The sequence below is a fragment of the Aspergillus multicolor genome (assembly GCF_047715735.1).
Source record: "Aspergillus multicolor strain CBS 133.54 unplaced genomic scaffold BDW74scaffold_9, whole genome shotgun sequence".
In the NCBI taxonomy this organism is placed as follows: Eukaryota; Fungi; Ascomycota; class Eurotiomycetes; order Eurotiales; family Aspergillaceae; genus Aspergillus; species Aspergillus multicolor.
In genome coordinates, this window is record NW_027395960.1 from 790,600 (window position 1) to 809,342 (window position 18,743).

Below are 18,743 nucleotides of genomic sequence, written 5' to 3' on the forward strand. Positions count from 1 at the left end.
AATCCCCGTGCTTCAGATTCCTGAAAGCTAAACTCGACTTCATTAATGTGAGAAGACGATCGAGATAAGCTAGATACAGCAGCGCTTGATCATTGGCATAACTGCCCGCGCCGAAGAGCTCGCAAATACCCCTACTAAAGTTGTACTAACCCGGAGAGCTCCTCATCGGTGGCCTCCGATAGAAGCGGAGATCAAAGACAACATAAAGTCGACACCTCCCTCGTTTGACAACCCGTCTATTCCAATTCCAACTCTGCAGCGCTTCCTCGTTCTACTTAATGGACGATTCCAAAAACCAAGCATCAAGTGACCTGAGCAAAGTCACAGACCGTCTCAGCCTATACCAGAACCACCTCCTTCCAACCGCATCCTCCGCCGCGAACTCACCGTCACCTACAACATCCCCAATGTCTCGCGACCCGATTACCTGCCACGTCCTCAACACGCTCACCGGCACGCCGGCCGCGAACCTCCCTGTCACCCTCGAGCTCCTCTCCAGCCCCTCCACCGCAACATCCAGCAATGTCCGCTTCACCGCGACAACAAACGCAGACGGCCGCATAGCGAGCTGGAAACCCGCGACAGAAGACGCGTATCGTGTCCCCGAGATCCTCGAGTCCCTCTCCGCACCTGAAAGCAAGACAAACTGGGCTTTACGATTCGAGGTCGGGCCGTGGTTCGAGGCGCAGGGCGTCGAGAGTTTCTGGCCGGAGGTTGAGGTTAAATTTACGGTTAAGGGGCGCGGGAAGGAGGGCAAGGAGGGCTGGAGGCATTATCATGTTCCGGTGTTGCTAGGACCTTGGAACTATTCGACGTATCGGGGGTCATGAGGCGCCATTTGACTAGGCGAGGTGTCGATATACAGAGTATGGCAGTTTTGAGTACGTGTAAGGGTTTGGCTGAAAACTAGGAACAAAATAGACACTAGTAGACCTGAAATTGATGTTATCTGGTCGTAATCGATTGTTCACTCCATAGTAAATGTTTAAGAGATATGACGCATATGAGTGTGGAGTGCGGAGTATATATATTTGACCACTTGAGAAAGCAAGAGGTTTTAGGTGCATTTACTTTGTACCAATGGTTTCTCAATCAGAAGCAATTGCAATCCTCTATACAGGGAGCTTGTCCTAAATGGAACAGGCATTCAGTCTCTTGTTAATAGATCGAAGGCCATTTTCGTGCCCTAGCCGCTAAGAAACGAGTTCATGAATATAGACTTTGGCGATGGGGTAGAACTGGCCAGTGCTCAGATCAGATATGGATACAGCTGTCAAGAGCCGGCGGGAACCACGTTTGCCGAGACACCCAGGGGCGTTTGAACAGCAATAGAATGCTTATCATGACTTCTTCACTACAAAGTACTTTCGTCTTCGATAAGTACAGATACTTTATATCTTCAGGTACAAATACTTCGAACCCTGATACAAGTAACCAAGAACTCTGGGGTAGCCTAGGCGTGCTCTACTAGACATTTCCGGGTGGCTTTCCGGTGTAGAACTAAAAGATAGCGCTTGCGCCTTGCAGCATGAAGGCCCATGATCCTAGCCGATACGACTGGCAAGTTGCACTGAATCGCAACTCCTGCTAGACACGCGTCCGTCTCGCATAAAATGATCTCTTATCAACATACGATCGCGAGATACTCCGAGGCAAGTCTAGAATTCAAGTGGCAACTTGATAACTGGCTGCTGTTGAGACGAGTGCAGATATGAGATGCTCACGTGATATAAGTCCACAGAAATGTTCTGGTTGCGTCATCGTCTTACGAGCCAATCAGGCATTGTCCGAATGGTTTGATTTCCTGGAAAAAGCGCCGCTAAGGAACGAGAGCACAGCGACACGTCCTGAATGGTCAGTCAGAGCCCACCGCCTAGGTCGTTGCATGATTATGACTGGTTCATATGCAATGCGACAGGTCAATTTGGACGTGGGCTCTGACAGGACCGATGAGTGGCTGGAGCGTAATGGGTCAGTAGCCTTAGCGAGTTGTCAGTGGCCACCCGCCCGGCTGGACCGAAACCCTCGGGTCCACAGCGTACAGATAAAATTCCTGTCGTCGTCACACTGAAGTCATCCGATTGCCCCCTTGGTGCCATCGCTATCGCAGCCAGATCTTGGAAGGCTCAAGGGTGTTGGCCTGTCGCAGTAGGTGAGACTTCTGGATCAGCCTGATATTTTACCTTCTGTATCCTTTGGCTCCATCACATCCTTGATTGTTGTGCGATTAGTTGTGTGCACAAACCCAGTAATCAATTCTCGTGGTTGCGTCATCCACATTGGTGCAAGAAATTGCCGGAACCCACCCTCAACGAAGACGGCCAACAGTCGAGATTCATTGTCGAGACTCTCGGTTCTGGCCAATCAGACGGGGTATTTTGGTCTTCCATTTCAGTTTTTCGTTTGAGATTTTTCCAGGTCTGTGTGTGCGTTGAAGAGAGTCGAGTGCAGACACAAGAGCAGAGGACAAGAGTCGGACCTCGAGCCAGAGCGTTGTCAGAATCTGGATACAACCACAGTGCAGCCAGAAGTTTGGCTCTCTTGAGAAAGTGCAACGCAGCCGGCAGACTGGGGGCTTTTGTACGAATCCAGGGTCGCAGGTATCGAGGACCTTCTGCCGCTTACCTCATAGCCGACCGCCTCCCCTCTTCCCCTAAATTGCAAAAACTCCCTGTCCAAACCTCCCAGACTACGTCACAACTTTTTCTTCTCTCTCCATCTTCATCATACCCAGTGACTTGACCTCGCCTCGTCTTGCCTCGCCCTTTCTGGGGTACAACCACACTGCACTACTCATTAATGCATGAACATCTTTCTCTCTGCTCGTTGAATTGTTTTCTCTGAGCTCAATATACGTCACTTTGTGTTCTTCTTCTGCCCTTGACGCGGTCCCGTGCGATACTCCCAAGAGGCGTCCACAGATCGCGCCTCTCCCCTTCGTTTCTCCATACTGTATTGAACTATCCTTTGACTGCTTCTCTTTTCTTAATCGCCTTTCGCCACTTGGCCCAATCGGTCCTGATCTTTACCTTTTCATACTCTTTTTCACTTTTTTTTTTCTTGCTCGGGACCACGGATCTGCTGCAGCCTCCCTTATTATTCAGCTAATATATCATCAACCCGATCGCGGAGGGAACTATGTCTGCCGCCGTGGCCTCCGCAGTCCCAACTCTCCCTTCTAATGCTGGCATGCATTCCTCCCCAATGGACGCGAAAAGACACAGCGTCAAGATGGACAATGGTGAGTTATATCAATATCTGGTACAAATCGTAGGATCTATGGTTGTGTGGCACACTTCCCGACTTGGATGTTGTCTCTCTCATCGTGTGTCGGGATGACCTCATACAATCCTTGTTGTCTACTCGGATGACGTTGCACAACTACCTCCCCCTGCCTCTTTTTCACTGCGCACTGTCGCGACTTTGTCGTCATCCTATACTGACTTTGATGATTTTCCAGACGCCTCATCGGATACCAAAGAGTCAAAGCCAGATGGCGAAGTCCAGAACCCATTAGCACCTCCTCCACGGCCTAACCCATCGGCCGCCACTGATACACCCGACTACTTCAATTCAGTTCACAACCCTTTCGCTTTGGAGCCGAATCCCTTTGAGCAGTCATTCGGCGGGGGATCTGGGGAAACCCCAGGGAAGTCGATTCTTCCTCCTGTCGCTTCGATAACGTCGCCTGCCCTGCCAGGCACTAGCTCCGCCGGCGGCGCATACAACTGGTCGAACTCCCTGCGCTCAGGTCCTTTGAGTCCGGCTATGCTTGCAGGGCCTGCCGGTGGGAGCGACTACTTTGACAGCATTGGAAGGGGCTTCCCAACGCCGAATGAGTCTTCCCTCCGCACTGGTTTGACGCCAGGTGGCGGAGGTTCTATGTTCCCGGCCCCGAGTCCCAACTCCCAAGCTTTGTTAAACCAGCTGCAAAACGGAGGCGCAACACCCTCTACCATTGAGTTCCACCGTACAGCTTTGAATGTAAAGAAGAACGGCATTGCGCCAACATCCAACCCAACCGGCGAAGCCGACCAAATACCACAGACCATCACAACCACCATGGACATAAAAGCAGCACAACCCGCCACCGTCGACTTTGGGCCGCATGACGCAGCTGATGCTGCTAACGGCCTATTCATGTTGGCCAAGGGCGGACAACCGAATGCGAACCAGTTTGCTGCCGTGCCGAACCAGACGGCCATTCCACCACAGACACTTCAAACTAGCGAAATCTTACACGATCAAAATGCCGCCCGACGCCAATCGGTGAATGTAAATGGTGTAGTTAACAACGCGAGAGAACCTAGCGGCGACGTCTCAGATATGCAGAGTGAACAGGCCAAACCTGCCAGAGGCAGGGGCAAGAGAAACGCATCTACGAAAGCGTCAAGTACAGCAAACAGGCGCAAGACCGACGATTCCACGCAGGGATCGAACAAGAGGACGAAGCTCAACAATGGCTCCGTCAGTACAGAGTCTCCTTCTGAAGGAGAATCAGAAGATGAAGACCAGCCCTCTTCGAAAAAGAAGGCCGGCGAGACGAAGAAGATGACTGATGAAGAGAAGAGGAAGAACTTCCTTGAAAGGAACAGGTATGTACCCTGCAGATGTTTTCTACAGACTAGTTATTAACGGGTGTAGGGTTGCGGCACTCAAATGCCGACAACGGAAGAAGCAGTGGCTTGCAAACCTCCAGGCAAAGGTCGAGCTGTTTACGTCAGAGAACGACGCGCTTACGACGACTGTTACTCAACTACGGGAGGAGATTGTCAACTTGAAGACATTGTTACTTGCACACAAAGATTGTCCGGTTTCACAGGCGCAGGGGCTTATCTGGAACCCGAACCCGAATCCTCCATACACTTGAAGGGAGTTAATATTATATCTGGCGCAACGGTTTCTGATTTGGCTCGGGTGTACTGTAACAACTAGCAAAAGGTTCAGCGTTTTCACAGCAATATTCGACAAGTAGATTTTACCTCATGGAGTAGAATGGCCGTAGAGAAATTGCATGAGTAGTGCACTTATCGTCCGATCTGACTCGTCACATTGCGTGCGCAACATTGACAAATCCACCTGCAATCTCGCTGTGATCTGTCAGGCTCGCGGATACTTGTACTCGCTACCAAGATCCTCCTTGAATACACTTTCTTCACCGACTCGATATTCTTGAATCACTCTGCCGTCATCAATCCCCCGCCTTGGAAATATGGTATACATACAATCCTGAATCCTCACCTCGCAGAACGACGCAAGATAACATGATCATTCAGAACATAAACAGGAATCTTCAGCACTCCTGCAGACCCCCTGCATGTGGTTTCCAGGTTTCTTGCTCCTGATGACGGTTATCTTGTCCCCTGAGCCTTGGGGAGTGAAGCCGTTGGCTGGGCTCAACTGCCGAGGTTGTTCTTCATGCATGTCAGCACAACCTTAAGGTAAGCACTTGCGCGGTGACGACGCAGGGGATCACGTCCGGCGTTGGGTTACCCGTAACGGCTGGACCTGCATATTTGGTGATGGGAGGTTAGGCGGCGGGCGAGGCAACTATGGTAGTGTTAAGGTTGTAGTCGGTTGCAGCGGCTAGGGTATGGTAGGTTACTTTGAGGAGGAGGGGTGGGATTAAGGTGCAGGTGCTGGTGGGGTTGATGCTGCAGTGCAATGCAATAGAGTGTACACTAGGCGTTTTGGAGGTGCAGACTGTAGTAGGGGGAGATGGGCTCGGACTGATCTTCGCATTGCTTTGGACTTCATCTGCTCTTAGATGTCTTGAAGTTGTAAGATAACCTAAGGTTTGTCTGTTGCACCGCGAAGCCCTCGAACCTGTTCATGGGTACGCGCTTTCTTCAACTAGACCCGCCTCTATAGGATGGTAGGTAGAGCCCTATACTTCCTATGGTAGATTACCGGGCTCACCAGCGCAGTTGTTTCCAACGCCAATTACGCCCTGACATCTATATGCCTGCACCCCGTTCCCAGACCTGCAGAGCATAGACTCTAGTGCTGCAGTGCTGCAGTGCTGCAGTGGGAGTATACCTGCAAAACGTCCCAATGGAGACGACATCTGCATAGTCAACGGTCTAGTCTAGTCTAGTCTAGTCTAACCTCCACCCGACTATGCTAGATGCCAGTGCACCGTGTCAGTGCACCGTGCGTGCGGGGTCGGTTAATTTACGCGGATGGGGAGGAAATGGTGCTGAGGGGGTGGATGTCGTTAGGCGGGCATGCATGCAATAATGCAAGTCTTCTTATCGGGTCCAGTGTTCCTCGGCAAGCGCCCACTGCCCACTTCCTAGCTGATAGTTTGGAACTATCGGTGTACCTGCAGCTTGCATTGTCTTAGGGCAGTGGGTGGAGTTGCCATAAGTGGTGGACAGGTCAGTTCCGAGACCCGGCCGTCGAACCATCGATACCTGGTTCAGATCCTCTTGTTCAGTTCACGTTACATAGTAGTGAAGGATTTAGCCGGACGGACCGTAAAACTGAAAACTCTATCTAGCTTGCCGAATTTATGCTTTGCGGACGGGAGGTATCATATCATATCACATCTGACTTGTCCTTCTTTCTTCCCTCCATCTCCAGCCGTGACGGTTGATAACAAAGGAGCGGTGAACTACTTCGATTTCATGAACCTGGAGGAAGAAGATGAAGGATCAATCGTATCATCAAGAGAACCTGTTTGAGATGAGGAAAACAGGCTTGCGAATTGGATTGCGCGGGGTTGTGGCCACGATGACGGACGGCTTCGTACCCCTTGCTTCTTGGGCCGAGGGGGGGTGCTTAGAGTCGGAGTTAGGGTCAGGGTCAAGCCGTCAGGGTTAGAATCGGGGTCAGATGGGAAGCGGAGGAAAGTGGAGGAGGGAAGTGAAGTAGTTTGGCGTGGGGGAGATTAGATCGAGCGGAGGTGAACTTGCGGTGAGACTTGGTTCTACTACCTAGGTAGACTTATATCGTATGGTTACCTAGATGGGGTGGAACTCTACAGGCTTCAGAAGCCTGGAAGTATCCTAAGCTGTGGAGGTTACAGGAGTGTTTCATTCTATCTTGTCTGCTCCCAGTACAGCCATATCCCCTAAACATTATATTTGGACGGAGATACAAACTCCGAAGACGAGATAACCGTTGGAGCAGGGTAATACTTCCAGGTCTACGTTGCACAAGATTGCCCGTTGTAAGTTGTATGTACATACATTCGTGGTACAACGCGTAACGGCTCTAGGTCAGATGGCCTGAAAATGGGTAGCAGAGGTACAATGACATGTACGTCCTATAATCTCAGTGGTAATATGTGATATCCGATTTCCAGACCTGAACATGTATACGGTATCATCCAGGTCCACGAGATCTAAGGCGAGTGGGACAGTCTACCAGCACAATGGGCCATGTGACACCTTCGAAAATGGCAACGTGGTGATGGAATGTGGAACGGATTGTAGAGTCAGAGTAAGTTCTTCGTGATATGTAGTATGTAGATTGTGGAATGTACAGGAACTGAAACCCAATGTAGCAGATTCAAATTTAGATTTAGATTGTAACAGATGATCAGATGCCTTGCTCCTTGCATAAAACGACGCCCGTGAACTCCGCGCTAATTATGTACGTATGTGTGTGTGAAACGAGACCAGACGAGAACGCCAATTAGAGAGAAGTAAATGAAACAAGACAGGGAAAGGAAATGAGTGAGTCAGGCTGACTGCTGTGGAATAGATGAGATAGAGTAATGATGGATAGAGACATAGGAAAGTATGAGAGAGGTATGACCATGCATGGTGAGTTGTGATAGACAGGTAGACAAGACATTACTCGTTGAGGTATGCAGTAAGCAGTAATGCAAGGGGCTAGTGAAGCAAGCAAAGCATAAACCAAGTGAGACAAAGTAAGCAAAACGGTAAGCGAAGAAGCTCAGAGCATTAGGGTATAGCAAGCGGCATGCTAAAGTCGACGATAGATTGAGATTGAGATGAGAGATTCGTAGATCATTCCGATCGGCCCCGGCAAGGCGAGGCGAGGACAGGACAGGCAATTCACTTGAAACGCCGACGGGCCCTTAGTTCATTGCGGCTGAGCAGGCGGCGGATTCCAGAAACAAATCGTGCCTTTGTGGATTCTGTTGTCGAACATGTTCGTATTAGCTTCGTTCTGAGTCTGACACAGGTCACATCCGGTCTGACAGGTCCAGCCAGCCACTCCATTCCAGCAGAGTGGAACCCGGCTGGATTGGACAGGATAGTTTGATCTCGGGTAAAGTAGACGTACCACTGTACCTGCGCAACGAGCGCTTGGAAAAACTTTCGGGTAGTGTTCGTGATGTTGAAGGTGAAGGGGCGGCGACTTCGGCCCAGTATGCGATGTCTTGGTGGTAGCCGGCGAAGTTCTTGGAGGCGGACCAAGGATTTTCGTCCTCTGTGATTTGGAGTTGGAGGGCGACGACGTGCGGATACAAATCGCCGAGGGGGTAGAGGAGTTCTGAGGAGGAGGAGGGCCGCGAGACTGAGTAGAGACTCTGGCTGGTCTGGTTTTGTTAGGAAATGTTGGGTGGATGGAGGGGTAGAGACTCACGTAAGGTTCGTAGTTGGATTTGTAGGTCATTGTGAGAGTTAGGTTGGTAGAGATAGAGTTGTGGAAGCAAGGATGTGATCGGAACCAAGGTTGAGTGGTAAGGCACGTTCTTGACTTGTGTGGACTTGTTGTGTTTGAAGTGATAGTTCACCACATCGTGGGCGAGTTGATGTCTTATATCGTCCCTGTCAGAGTGGTGACGATGTGGTGGGGAAGCCCCAAACCGGTTGGCTGTCGATTGTGCAGCGCATGGCATGGCCCTGGCCTGGAGAGACACATTTCTTTTTTTGTGGAGACTGAGACTACCGTGGTAAACCACCGTAGGAAACAAGAGGCTGTCTGTCTTACTCGAGCTGGGCTTGGAGGCCAGCTGGGGCAGCTGATTGGGGCCGCAATCTATCTACCGCGATGATTTGAATTCCTCGCAGATTTAGCAGTGCATGATCTCACTACTCTGAATTGGGCCAATTAGGGGTCAGCAGTGCCTGCGCTAGTCGATTAACCTTCAGTTGGCCCTGGGGCTAGTGCATATCTGCCCGGTTGAGCTGTCCATTCGGAGAGGTTCGGTCGCCTGTCTTGTCTGGATACGGTGTAGCGACTCTGCACCAGCGTTGCGGTCAGGTCGGGTTACTCTGGGCGATGCTCCACGCTTACATTTTTACATCCGAAATTGCCAGCAGGACAGGGACAGGGGACCCCTGCCCGCCGGGGTGCCCGAGGAGCCGAGAGAGACGATCCGCCTGATGCTGGCAGCTGTAACTTGCTGGAACGATTCCCCCTTGCGTGCGACCACAGGCAGGACAGGCTCGCTTCCACGTTTTTGGACACCAGGGTCGCTGCATATGCAGAGTGACGACTGATCGATAAGAACAGCACCGATACCAACCCCTCATTTGCACTCTGCATGATTTTCGCGCAATGTGACCCTCCACTTGCAAAGTCTCTGTATGCTAGTCTGGGTTGATCGGCGCCCAACACTAGCAGGGTGGTCAGGGTGGTGGGGAATGTCACTGGGGATCTGTCATGATTTTCTGAGGATCATTTGGTTTTTGACTTGACTGAAAGGGCCGTGCTTGACTCGCAACCCGGGTGCTGGCAGAGCTGTCACAATCGCCCTGCGCTATTGATTTATTCGGCACGGCTCTCCCCAGTCTGCGATTGCGATGGCTCTGGACTCTGGCAGGCTAGGTATACTAGGGCAGGGCGTCGAGTTGCCCAGCCCTGAAAGGGAAATGGATCAACTAATCTGAGGATAATTCGATGCTCGAGTCAGGCATTTGGAGAGGGAATGAAAGACGGCTGTCAGACCAAGGCGTCAGGTCTCGCCCGTCATCTCGCCCAAGGATGCGCTAATCGAGTTTTCCAAATCACTGGGATTGCATCAGCGTCAGATCATATATTAACAATGACATGGATGCCAGAGTCTCGGGACGCATGGACAGCGACTGGAAGTCTTGGACAGCGACTAAAAGTACATAATCCCTGTCGCTGCCCTCAACAGGATAAGAACACGATTGGGGGATCGGAGGGGATCGCACGGGGATGCTCTGTGCAGCCTGCGATTTCAGGCAGGAGTTGCGCACAGCCACCTGCACAATCGCCTACTCCGAGGTTGCTGATCGATCAATGGTTCAAGCCACAGACGCCTCCAGCCACACGGAGAACAAAGCGGCGGTGCGTGGGGCGTGGCGGAGTCGCTGTGGCTGCACACCGTCTGTCAATAGCCTCAGGTTTCAGGATCCCTGCGCGTGCTTTCTCCAGTTCCAGGCCCACTGTCCCCGGCGGGCCCGGCATATAGTTGCTAACCTTGGCGGATTCTACACCTCGATGGTCTGCTGCTTTCTTTTTCCTTTCTGGCGGGACGCACGAGGGCTCGGAATGCCCGCCGCCGTTGTTGTTGGGCGCGGAGAGAGGGCCCTGGACGGAGGTTGAGTCCGCGGGTATAAGGAGGCCTCCATCCTCTCTTTCACAGGTCGAAGCAACTTCAAAAATCAAACAATTTAAATACACCTTCATCTTACTCCAATCGTACTGGGCTCCTGACCCTTGACTATCCCTTCCATGCCCAACGGCAATGACACCGAACGCACTGGATCCTGGAAAGCAGGCCTCTCTGTGTACGGACTTGCTCGATCCCTCTTTCGTCGCCGCAGTGTCACTCCAGTCCGCAAGTAAGCTACCATGCCTTGCCCAAACATCCTATTCTAAACGCCCCCGCAGAATCAATTGAGGAGGCTGAACACGCTTTCGCCAGACTCGAGCCATTCCATCCGTCAACAATGGATCTCCCTCTAGGAGTCGGGATGCAACACCACAACTCCGCAGGCGCGCAACTGCCGAATGGGTATATCCCTGCGCCGGCGCCGGCACCTACCTCTGCGCCAAATGGATCCGCGCCCTCTCTAGGCGCAAGCGCAAATGTCTTCCAGACACCCGTCCTGGCCGACTGGTACCCGGCGTACATGGAATGCGTGCGACACTTCCTCGACCAGGCGCAGTACTCCGCGCCAGTGCAGTCTCTAGCGGCTTACATCAACATCCGACTCCCCTTCCAGCGCCTCACAAACCCAATCGCGCACTTCGACGCGAATCTGACGGAGAACGGGCAGTCCTCTGCACAGTCTTCTCTGCGCCATTATATTCGACGCCTTGTAGCGACGGGGAACGATACACCGGCTATCCTCGAAGCATTCTTCGGCCCCGACTGGGTCCACGGCGTCGGCGGCATCGCGAAGCAAGAGCGACTGAATTACCTCTTTACGGCGAAGAGCGCCGGGTACGCGGCTACGAAGGCAGCGTATGATATTCTGCCTGACGAACATGCGCCGTTCCTACGGCCTATCCGGGATGCGTCAGAGGAGGAGATCACCACGGCGGAGAAGTACTGGAGTGAGTGGATGGCGATGGAGGATTGGATGGTCGGGCCGCGTAGTCCGTGGTAGCGGTTGCGATTAGCGAGGTGGTTTCGTTTACGAGTGATGATTTACGACTTTCTTTGGATGTCGCTCGTTTGGATTTCTTTTGTCGCTCTCTGCGTCTTTTTTTTACATATCTATAGCTGTGTTGGATCGAGCATATCCAGATCCTGTCTCTACCTACCTACATATTTGAGTTGCTTTCGCGAACAATATACCTACCTCTCTATCTTACATCCGATCGTCGTATCGCGTATAGACTACCTAGACCATACCTACCATAGCGTTGGGCACCGACCGAACAAGAGCTAGGAACAGGAACAGGAACCAGGGTATCCCGCCCAAGCTACACCAAACTATCGAATTATCTAAACCAGACGTGGAAGCAGAATAGATTAACGATGACAAAAAGAAAACATAAAAATCGTTGAGAAACGGACTCCGGAGACTTGGTTGTTTCTCCAGCAGCACAGCCACATTCGGGCTCCCCGAGCCCTACAGCCCGCGCGATGCATGGCTAGCCTGCACTGCTGCAGCCCTCTGCACTCTGCAGGAAAAAAAGGCTGGCATGCTGCAGATCGTCGTCGGATCTCGGTAAATCTCGTGGGAAAATTCGATTTTCTCCAAGTTTGTTTGCGGCGGGTCCAGAGACTCCGTAGTTGGTCAATTTATTTTTTGTCATGCTTCATATCAGGGCCCAGCTGGATAACGATACCCAGCAACATAAGTCAGGGGTATTTCCGTGCTCAGCCAGCCATGTTTGTTTCCAGTTGTTGCTTTGGCAAAGTAGTAGCGAACTAAAATAAGCGAGGGACAGCGAGTCATTCCCGCCCCGGGAGCTTTAGCTTTAGCTCAAGCTGTCATCTGTCAACATTTCCAGCTGCAAACCGACCAGTCGACTCAGTTCAGATCCTGGTCCCACAACAATGATGCAAAAGAAGCGAGCCGCGTCTCAAGTGCCGAGACAACATCATCTGGATTCTGGAATATTCTTTGCTCGAACTAGTCGCAAACAGGGCACTGGCTTGGCTGTACGGAGTTCGGTTGTAGCGTTCTATTAATATCCTGTCAAGTTTCAGCTTCTCGGCTGTCTGCTCCACCTTGTCTACTCCGTATGTCATTCGCCTCGTTTAGTTGATCGTGGTGATGAGGATCGACAGTGACGCCGACACCCGACTGACAGGCGCCATCCATATGGCTGCCATGTGTCCTTGGTCTTGGTCTTACCATCGGCATCCGGAGTCCGGACTCTAGACCCAGCCCAGCCATCGTCATCAATTAATCCTATTGTGTTTGTGCTAGTGCTCACTGCTCGCTACTTGCTGCCCAACCCATGCCTTCAGGTATCGCAGTGTTCTAGACCTGATCTGCCCCTATCGCAGGATTCATCTGGACTTTTGTCAGGAACAGGATCGTCTCGATTGCTCCAGCTACTCTACCCCTTTTGGGTATGTTGCTCGATCTTTCATCACCTTCTAAGTCCTGATAGGCGGCTTCGATGAGGCTAGACCTCTGAACCACGTACTTGGGTCGGATTGACTCACTCCTGCTACCCCGTAGTCTTTCACTCCAGACGTTCTCGGATTATCTCCCCTCAGGACCAGGATTACGGAGTAAGACACTCATAACCCCACCCTTTCGGGCATTCACACTCAATCGCCAGCATCTGGCTCCGTGGCGCTGCTTCCGTTCTAGGTCCTCGGGTCGATTGACCCGAGATGAGATTGGCAGCTGGGAAACGCGCCCGCCGACTGACGTGCTGCTAGCCTGTCGCTACTACGCGCCTCGTTGGCGATCGCCCCGGGTAACACATGGCTATGACGTGCAGCCTGCCAGGATGTATTCCAGTTCTTTGCTCACGGCGAGTCATGTGCGTCATGCATCCATTTTGTACATGATTTACATGATATCACTGAGCAGAAAACTATCAAGGCGGATCCCAAGATTGCATTACCATCTTCGTTTGCTGGTATACTGAACTGACCTTCCGAAGATAAATCCAGTATACGGTACTGTTCTGGATCTTGGACCAGTTGGCCATTAGAGTCAAGGGCTTAGCAGGTTCTTGTCTTGAGGTATACAAGAATCAAACATCATCCATGACAGTCTTTCCTTTGCCCAGTGACGAAGTAGCATGTGAAGTCTCCTGCTTCTCTTCTCTGCGGCAGCTGGGCTTCCTCTTTGACCTCTGATTATAATAAGATAGAACCTGCCGGGGTTTTCATCGTATCCTCGCCACTTGGTTCTCGTACCAGACTCACCCTCCTCGGGTTAATCTCTCCGACATCTTGCCAACGACCCTGTTTTGTTTTCCAGCTCTGAATACCGCCGAAAGCATCAAGCATCAACCACCAACCATCTCCCTCGTAGCAGCAAGTTTACCTACCAGGCTCCACCGCAGTGAAATGCAGGACACAGTAAGAATGAGAATAACCCGGTCTTTGAATATGAACTTCTCGCCGCGAGAGGTAAGAGGACGGACCGCAGCTACCACCCAGCTAGACCTACCCGCCTTAGCGGCAAGCGATACCTGGATGCCAGTCCCTGAGAATGGGATCAGATGAGATGCATAGTTGAGACGATCCCACAGATTGTGAGAACTGTGAAGGTAAACACAGCTCCCCAGGCGTCATGCTTTATGATCTTTTTGACTGGGAAGAAATACCATTCTCCAGACGGAAGGACTCCATGTCATCGCCATCTCTAGTCCTTGCGACTTACGTACTTACCTCACTTTATCTACATAGAGCGTCTAAAGAACTAGCTGGAGGGTACGGTTTCCGACAAGCGACACAGCTTCGTCGGCGACGCCCCCGCAGCCGGAACAAACACCCCTCCGCCACTCCGGATCAGCTTGAGTTGGATGGCTGCAAAGCAAACCCATCTCGGTACGCAACAGACCGTTACAGCGTCTGCGAAGGTAGGAATGTTGCGCCTAGTTCGCAGAAACAGGGCCTCGGGTTGCAAAGAGCTCTGGCTCTAACCGCTTCCACGCTTCACGATTCTTCAAGCGCTCTGGCTTATATTCTTCGCGGTTGGGAATACTTGCACAGAGAACTTAGCGATTAGAGACGTGGATAGCCATCGCTTCTGCGCTTCGAACCTATCCAGCGCTCTGAGATACTCGTAGATGGCAATGACTTCAATTTCCGCAGGCCGTGGTGCAGATCTGTGAGACCGGGAGAGGGCGAGACGATTGATAAACAAAGTAGTCCTTCTGGATAGTAGGGTACGTAAGGATGGGAAGAATGGATGCACAGAAAAAAGGAGCCAGACTGGTGCTGGTGAAGACCAGACCATGTGTATAAAACTTGCGCTCCGCCTGAAAGATTAGACAGGTTATTGGAATACCTATGTCTTTTGAGACGTCGGAATCCAATTCAATCATGGTGGAGAAGAAGGCTGGGTACCATCTGCGCAGACATTGTCGTACCTGCAGCGAATTTGTAGGCTTGAATTGGCGACATTTATAGACAAGATTTCCATGTCGAGATATAATTGCCGAGTGCTGCAGAGTCCACGTATCCGTTTCTGTCGGATATCATCTCACAAGGGGAGAAGATGTCCATGTCCTTCGAATTTACTACTTCAAGGTCAGTGATCAGCTGCTAAACAGACGGACAAACACACAGATAGTGACAGTAGCAGGATGGCTTGGGTACTGGCATCACCCACTCTCTACAAAATCCGGGTTATAAATCTCAGCTGTTCCACACCCACCTAATGTGTATTCCTTGAAGGGTCAACTGTCAGGATCAGGAAGTTTGCTGATGTTGAGTGAGGTAGATGTTATGTGTCGCTGCTGCTGATACATCCAATGCAGCCTCAGGCCGCCAACGCTGGTCAGTGCAGAGCTTCACCAGGAACTGGGAACACATCAGCTCGCACAGCAGCAGGGTCTTTGGCCCTCGCAAAAATAGCCTCCACGAGGCCCTTGCATCGTCCTACAATGATGCTCGATCTGGGTACCCGATTGTTTCATCCGGTTGATGAATGTCATCCTCCACGTTTGGGCCTTGCCAGATTTGACACTGTTCCCGTCCAGATTCATTGTGCGGAGAAGCGCTTTCGCAGCAATGGCTAGAGCTCACAGTAGTGACGCTGCTACGCACATTTCAAAGCCAGGGACTCACCGGATTTGGAAGGAGGAAGGAGAAAGTCGAGCACAAGTCAGGCGCGGCTGACAGAAGGGAGACCGTGTACGAGGTTTGTTGCACCCGAACGTGGAAGGTGCACTGCCCGGCGCCGGGGTGAATAAAGAGGATTCATCATTCGACCCACGGCTTGACGCCCCCGCCATTCTAGACGCAATCGAGAACGACTTCCAAGGAGGCGTGGCGCTCATTTTGTGCGTCTTACTGGACCTTCGCATAGAGAACTCTTGGATCTCCGACGTCTGAACCTGGGCAACGCAACACCGTGCTATTGACTATGAATAGGACAATACTAACGGCGCCCACCTACGGCGTCCTATTGACGCAAAGCTCATTGCTACCGCTGATCGCCCCGGTGTTTTCCAATTGGAGATGCTTCCATTGATTCTGTACATCACATGCCCTGGGCTGAGTGCTCGAGTCAAAGAGTTGGCCGAAACCCTGATGGAGCCGATCGCGAGATCGACAGATTCAAAAGTGCCGCTCTTCTTCTCTCTGATCTCGTCGGTGTAGACAGAGATCAATTTGTTCCAGCTCAAAGCACAATGTCCAACGAAGTCCTGAACGGGGCGCTTCCTGCCGGTAGTGTTGAATTTGACTCTTGTGAGATAGGCACATACTAAACGCTTCAATAGCCTATGCAGCCCGCATATTTGACGAAGCCAAGGTCCCTTATGTGCTCTGGGGTCATTGGGCCGTCGGTATGTTTGGAGATGACAAGTCATTTCCGGTAAAAGACCTTCTGTGCCTCTCTCACATGAATCTAGCTAACTCTGGGCCAAGGAAGTTGAGTTCATCATCGCTGACGCTGAGGTAAGAATCTGGTGCTCAAGGATGCTCCAGCCGTTTCTTTGCTGACCACTCGCGTACAGCCCAATGCCGTTACAAAGCCCCTCGACACTGCCATCGCCGCTTTGTCCGCCAAAGGAATCAACCGTTGCACAAATGCTAGTTGCCAGGAATGGACTCACGATCGAACACCCCCCGTGACTGAACCCTTCACCCTGGAAAGCCCTGCCGATAAGGAGGAGCTTGCAAGCATCTGGGCAGACAATCGCACTCACGCCGTCGGGAATGCACACTTCCACCTCCAGCCCCCGTACACCTTTTTCACCGTTTTGACACTCTACACCCAGAACAGGCTTCTCTGGTGGATTCCCAGGCTGACCGTGCAATCCGTGACTCCCACGGACCCCATTTTCATGCTTACCACCAATGTGCGGCTGCCCCCCCGCGGACCAGGAGGACCTTCCGGCCCTTGGACAGAGCTCTACCCCGTCCGCATCCTGAGACTAGCAAAACTAGCCGAGGCCCTTATCCTACTAATCCTTCGCGACGGCCACCGGCCGCATGTTCCCCGTTGCTGGGAAAGGCTGTGGCGAAATCTGCTGAGAGAAAAAAGGCATACTGATGACGGACAGCCGACGGCTCTGATAGTGGAACTGCAGGAAACAATTAATCCGCGGTTCAAGGTCATCGTGGAAGACTACGTTCGCCAGCCGGATGAGCTGGCGGCTATGAATGGCTTGAGTTGGAAGAAGCTCCGTAAAGAAATGATTGAGACCGGAGAGATGGGGCAGATGCCGTCGCTGCATCCACCAGATGTTATAGATCGGTGCGGGAAATACCTGCCCTGAAGCTGGGCTCGTGCAGCTCTTTTCTTATCCACCTGGGTTGGTGGATTATGCCCATTGTCCAGCTTTTGGTGCCTTCTGTTCGTCCGCTTTGGTGGTCATGATCTTTCTTTATGAGGGGAATACGCCGCTCAGACGAGGTGCTTTTTGTTGTTTTTTGCATTGATGTTGACTTTATATGTCAGTGAAGAAAAACAATATAGTGAATTAAGTACAAAAAAAAACAAAGAAAGGGAGGGGGAGAAAGAACATAGAGACGGGAAGAAAGCAAAGAGAGAATGCCTGAGATTCATGCTGATGGTTTGACGCTCAAGTTTACGTGTGGCTACATCCATGAAGAAATGGATGCAGACAACGAAGGTCAACAGCCAGACAAAGACCATGCAAACGAACATCTTCAGCTTGTGTAGAGCGGCATCTCTTCTCTCCCTCATGTCTCTTCTCCTCTGCCTCACACACACACACACACCCGTCTATTCTGGGCTACTCTCTCCAGTCAGATAGTACACCAAACATCCATACACACCTCGCAGATCAAGATGAACGTCCCGACTATCCCCGCTCTCCAGAGAGCCGCACTCGATGCAATCAGGTCTCTGGCAACCCGTCCAGCTTTTCTCTCGTACAAGGTCGCTATCGTGGGCAATCTGGCCCAAGAATCTCACATGCCGGGCCAAGCCCATGTTGTACCTACCGTCTGTCGCTCCCAAAGTGGTCTCCTACACGCACTACAACGGGATAACTGATGGTCCTCTACTTCTTCTGTAGTGTGTCGAACTTTATCTCGATACGCACGAGCGCTCCCTCACCTCCGCCGATCTCCAGTGGGAGCTGAGCAACACCGATCCTGTCCGATATGTCTATACCTCTCTCGGCGAATGCCGCTTGCGTACACCCTCCCGGGTCGAAATCAAGATCTTGCCTGCCCACACAGTAAGTCTACTAGATTGCCGAGTTGTCCGCCATGCCATGGCATGGCATACCATACCATACCACTTTGACAGACAGCGCTGACATCTGCCTCGTTCCCCTTGAAGTTTGAGCTCGTCCTGGACGCCGCAGTGTCAGTCGGGATTGCCGGCGCGAATGCCGGCGCCAATGTCCAGCTTCCGTATTGCACGATGCAGGATCTCCTTGTGCTCCTTATGGCGCGAGCAGCGGCGATCCCGCGTCTGCCCCTTGGCCGCTTACAGCGAGATGCTGCCTATGTCAAGGATCTTGTGCGACGGACATGGCAGCGGCCCGGACAGCTCCGCCCCAAGTTTCAGCATATCCCGTTGACGGGGGAACATCTTCGGGTGTTTTCAGAGTCCGTGGAGAGTTTTTATTCTGTTTCGGACCGCGAATGGGGGGTTCGGTTTTGGTGTTATATCTTTGGCCCGCGCCCTTACTAGGGACCGGGCTCGGGCTGAGCTCGGGCGTGGGCTTGACCGGGGACAATATGGTTCATGACCATTGGATACCTGTCAATGTCGTTT

At 51.9% G+C, this 18,743-nt stretch overlaps 7 protein-coding genes across 7 annotated transcripts; 5 read left to right on the top strand and 2 right to left on the bottom strand.

Moving 5' to 3' along the window:
• Positions 1-278: 278 nt before the first annotated feature.
• Positions 279-830, top strand: BDW74DRAFT_177329 (hydroxyisourate hydrolase; the record flags this gene model as incomplete). The annotated part of the gene is made up of 1 exon (XM_073728854.1): positions 279-830. The coding sequence occupies one exon, from the start codon at positions 279-281 to the stop codon at positions 828-830; it is 552 nt and encodes a 183-aa protein (XP_073585039.1).
• A 1,775-nt stretch (positions 831-2,605) lies between these two features.
• On the top strand, positions 2,606-5,502 carry atfA (bZIP transcription factor atfA). Its single transcript, XM_073722524.1, has 3 exons — positions 2,606-3,241; positions 3,461-4,595; positions 4,645-5,502. Exons 1-3 carry the CDS (start codon positions 3,139-3,141, stop codon positions 4,868-4,870), a joined length of 1,464 nt encoding a protein of 487 aa, XP_073585040.1. The 5' UTR covers positions 2,606-3,138; the 3' UTR covers positions 4,871-5,502.
• A 1,959-nt stretch (positions 5,503-7,461) lies between these two features.
• On the bottom strand, positions 7,462-8,651 carry BDW74DRAFT_151712 (uncharacterized protein; the record flags this gene model as incomplete). The annotated part of the gene is made up of 2 exons (XM_073724235.1): positions 8,260-8,651; positions 7,462-8,110 (listed from the first exon to the last, which is right to left on the bottom strand). Coding segments are annotated over exons 1-2 (388 nt in total), but the record flags the coding sequence as incomplete, so codon positions are not given.
• A 495-nt stretch (positions 8,652-9,146) lies between these two features.
• BDW74DRAFT_151714 (uncharacterized protein) lies at positions 9,147-10,005 on the bottom strand. The gene has a single exon (XM_073724236.1). It carries the CDS (start codon positions 9,466-9,468, stop codon positions 9,190-9,192), a length of 279 nt encoding a protein of 92 aa, XP_073585042.1. The 5' UTR covers positions 9,469-10,005; the 3' UTR covers positions 9,147-9,189.
• Positions 10,006-10,039: 34 nt separating this feature from the next.
• BDW74DRAFT_151715 (uncharacterized protein) lies at positions 10,040-11,834 on the top strand. The gene is made up of 2 exons (XM_073724237.1): positions 10,040-10,733; positions 10,783-11,834. Exons 1-2 carry the CDS (start codon positions 10,637-10,639, stop codon positions 11,502-11,504), a joined length of 819 nt encoding a protein of 272 aa, XP_073585043.1. The 5' UTR covers positions 10,040-10,636; the 3' UTR covers positions 11,505-11,834.
• A 4,342-nt stretch (positions 11,835-16,176) lies between these two features.
• On the top strand, positions 16,177-17,268 carry BDW74DRAFT_177333 (uncharacterized protein; the record flags this gene model as incomplete). Its single annotated transcript, XM_073728855.1, has 4 exons — positions 16,177-16,213; positions 16,267-16,361; positions 16,415-16,444; positions 16,504-17,268. 4 exons carry the CDS (start codon positions 16,177-16,179, stop codon positions 17,266-17,268), a joined length of 927 nt encoding a protein of 308 aa, XP_073585044.1.
• A 536-nt stretch (positions 17,269-17,804) lies between these two features.
• BDW74DRAFT_177334 (uncharacterized protein) lies at positions 17,805-18,659 on the top strand (the record flags this gene model as incomplete). Its single annotated transcript, XM_073728856.1, has 3 exons — positions 17,805-17,960; positions 18,034-18,198; positions 18,270-18,659. The coding sequence occupies 3 exons, from the start codon at positions 17,805-17,807 to the stop codon at positions 18,657-18,659; spliced, it is 711 nt and encodes a 236-aa protein (XP_073585045.1).
• Positions 18,660-18,743: the final 84 nt, after the last annotated feature.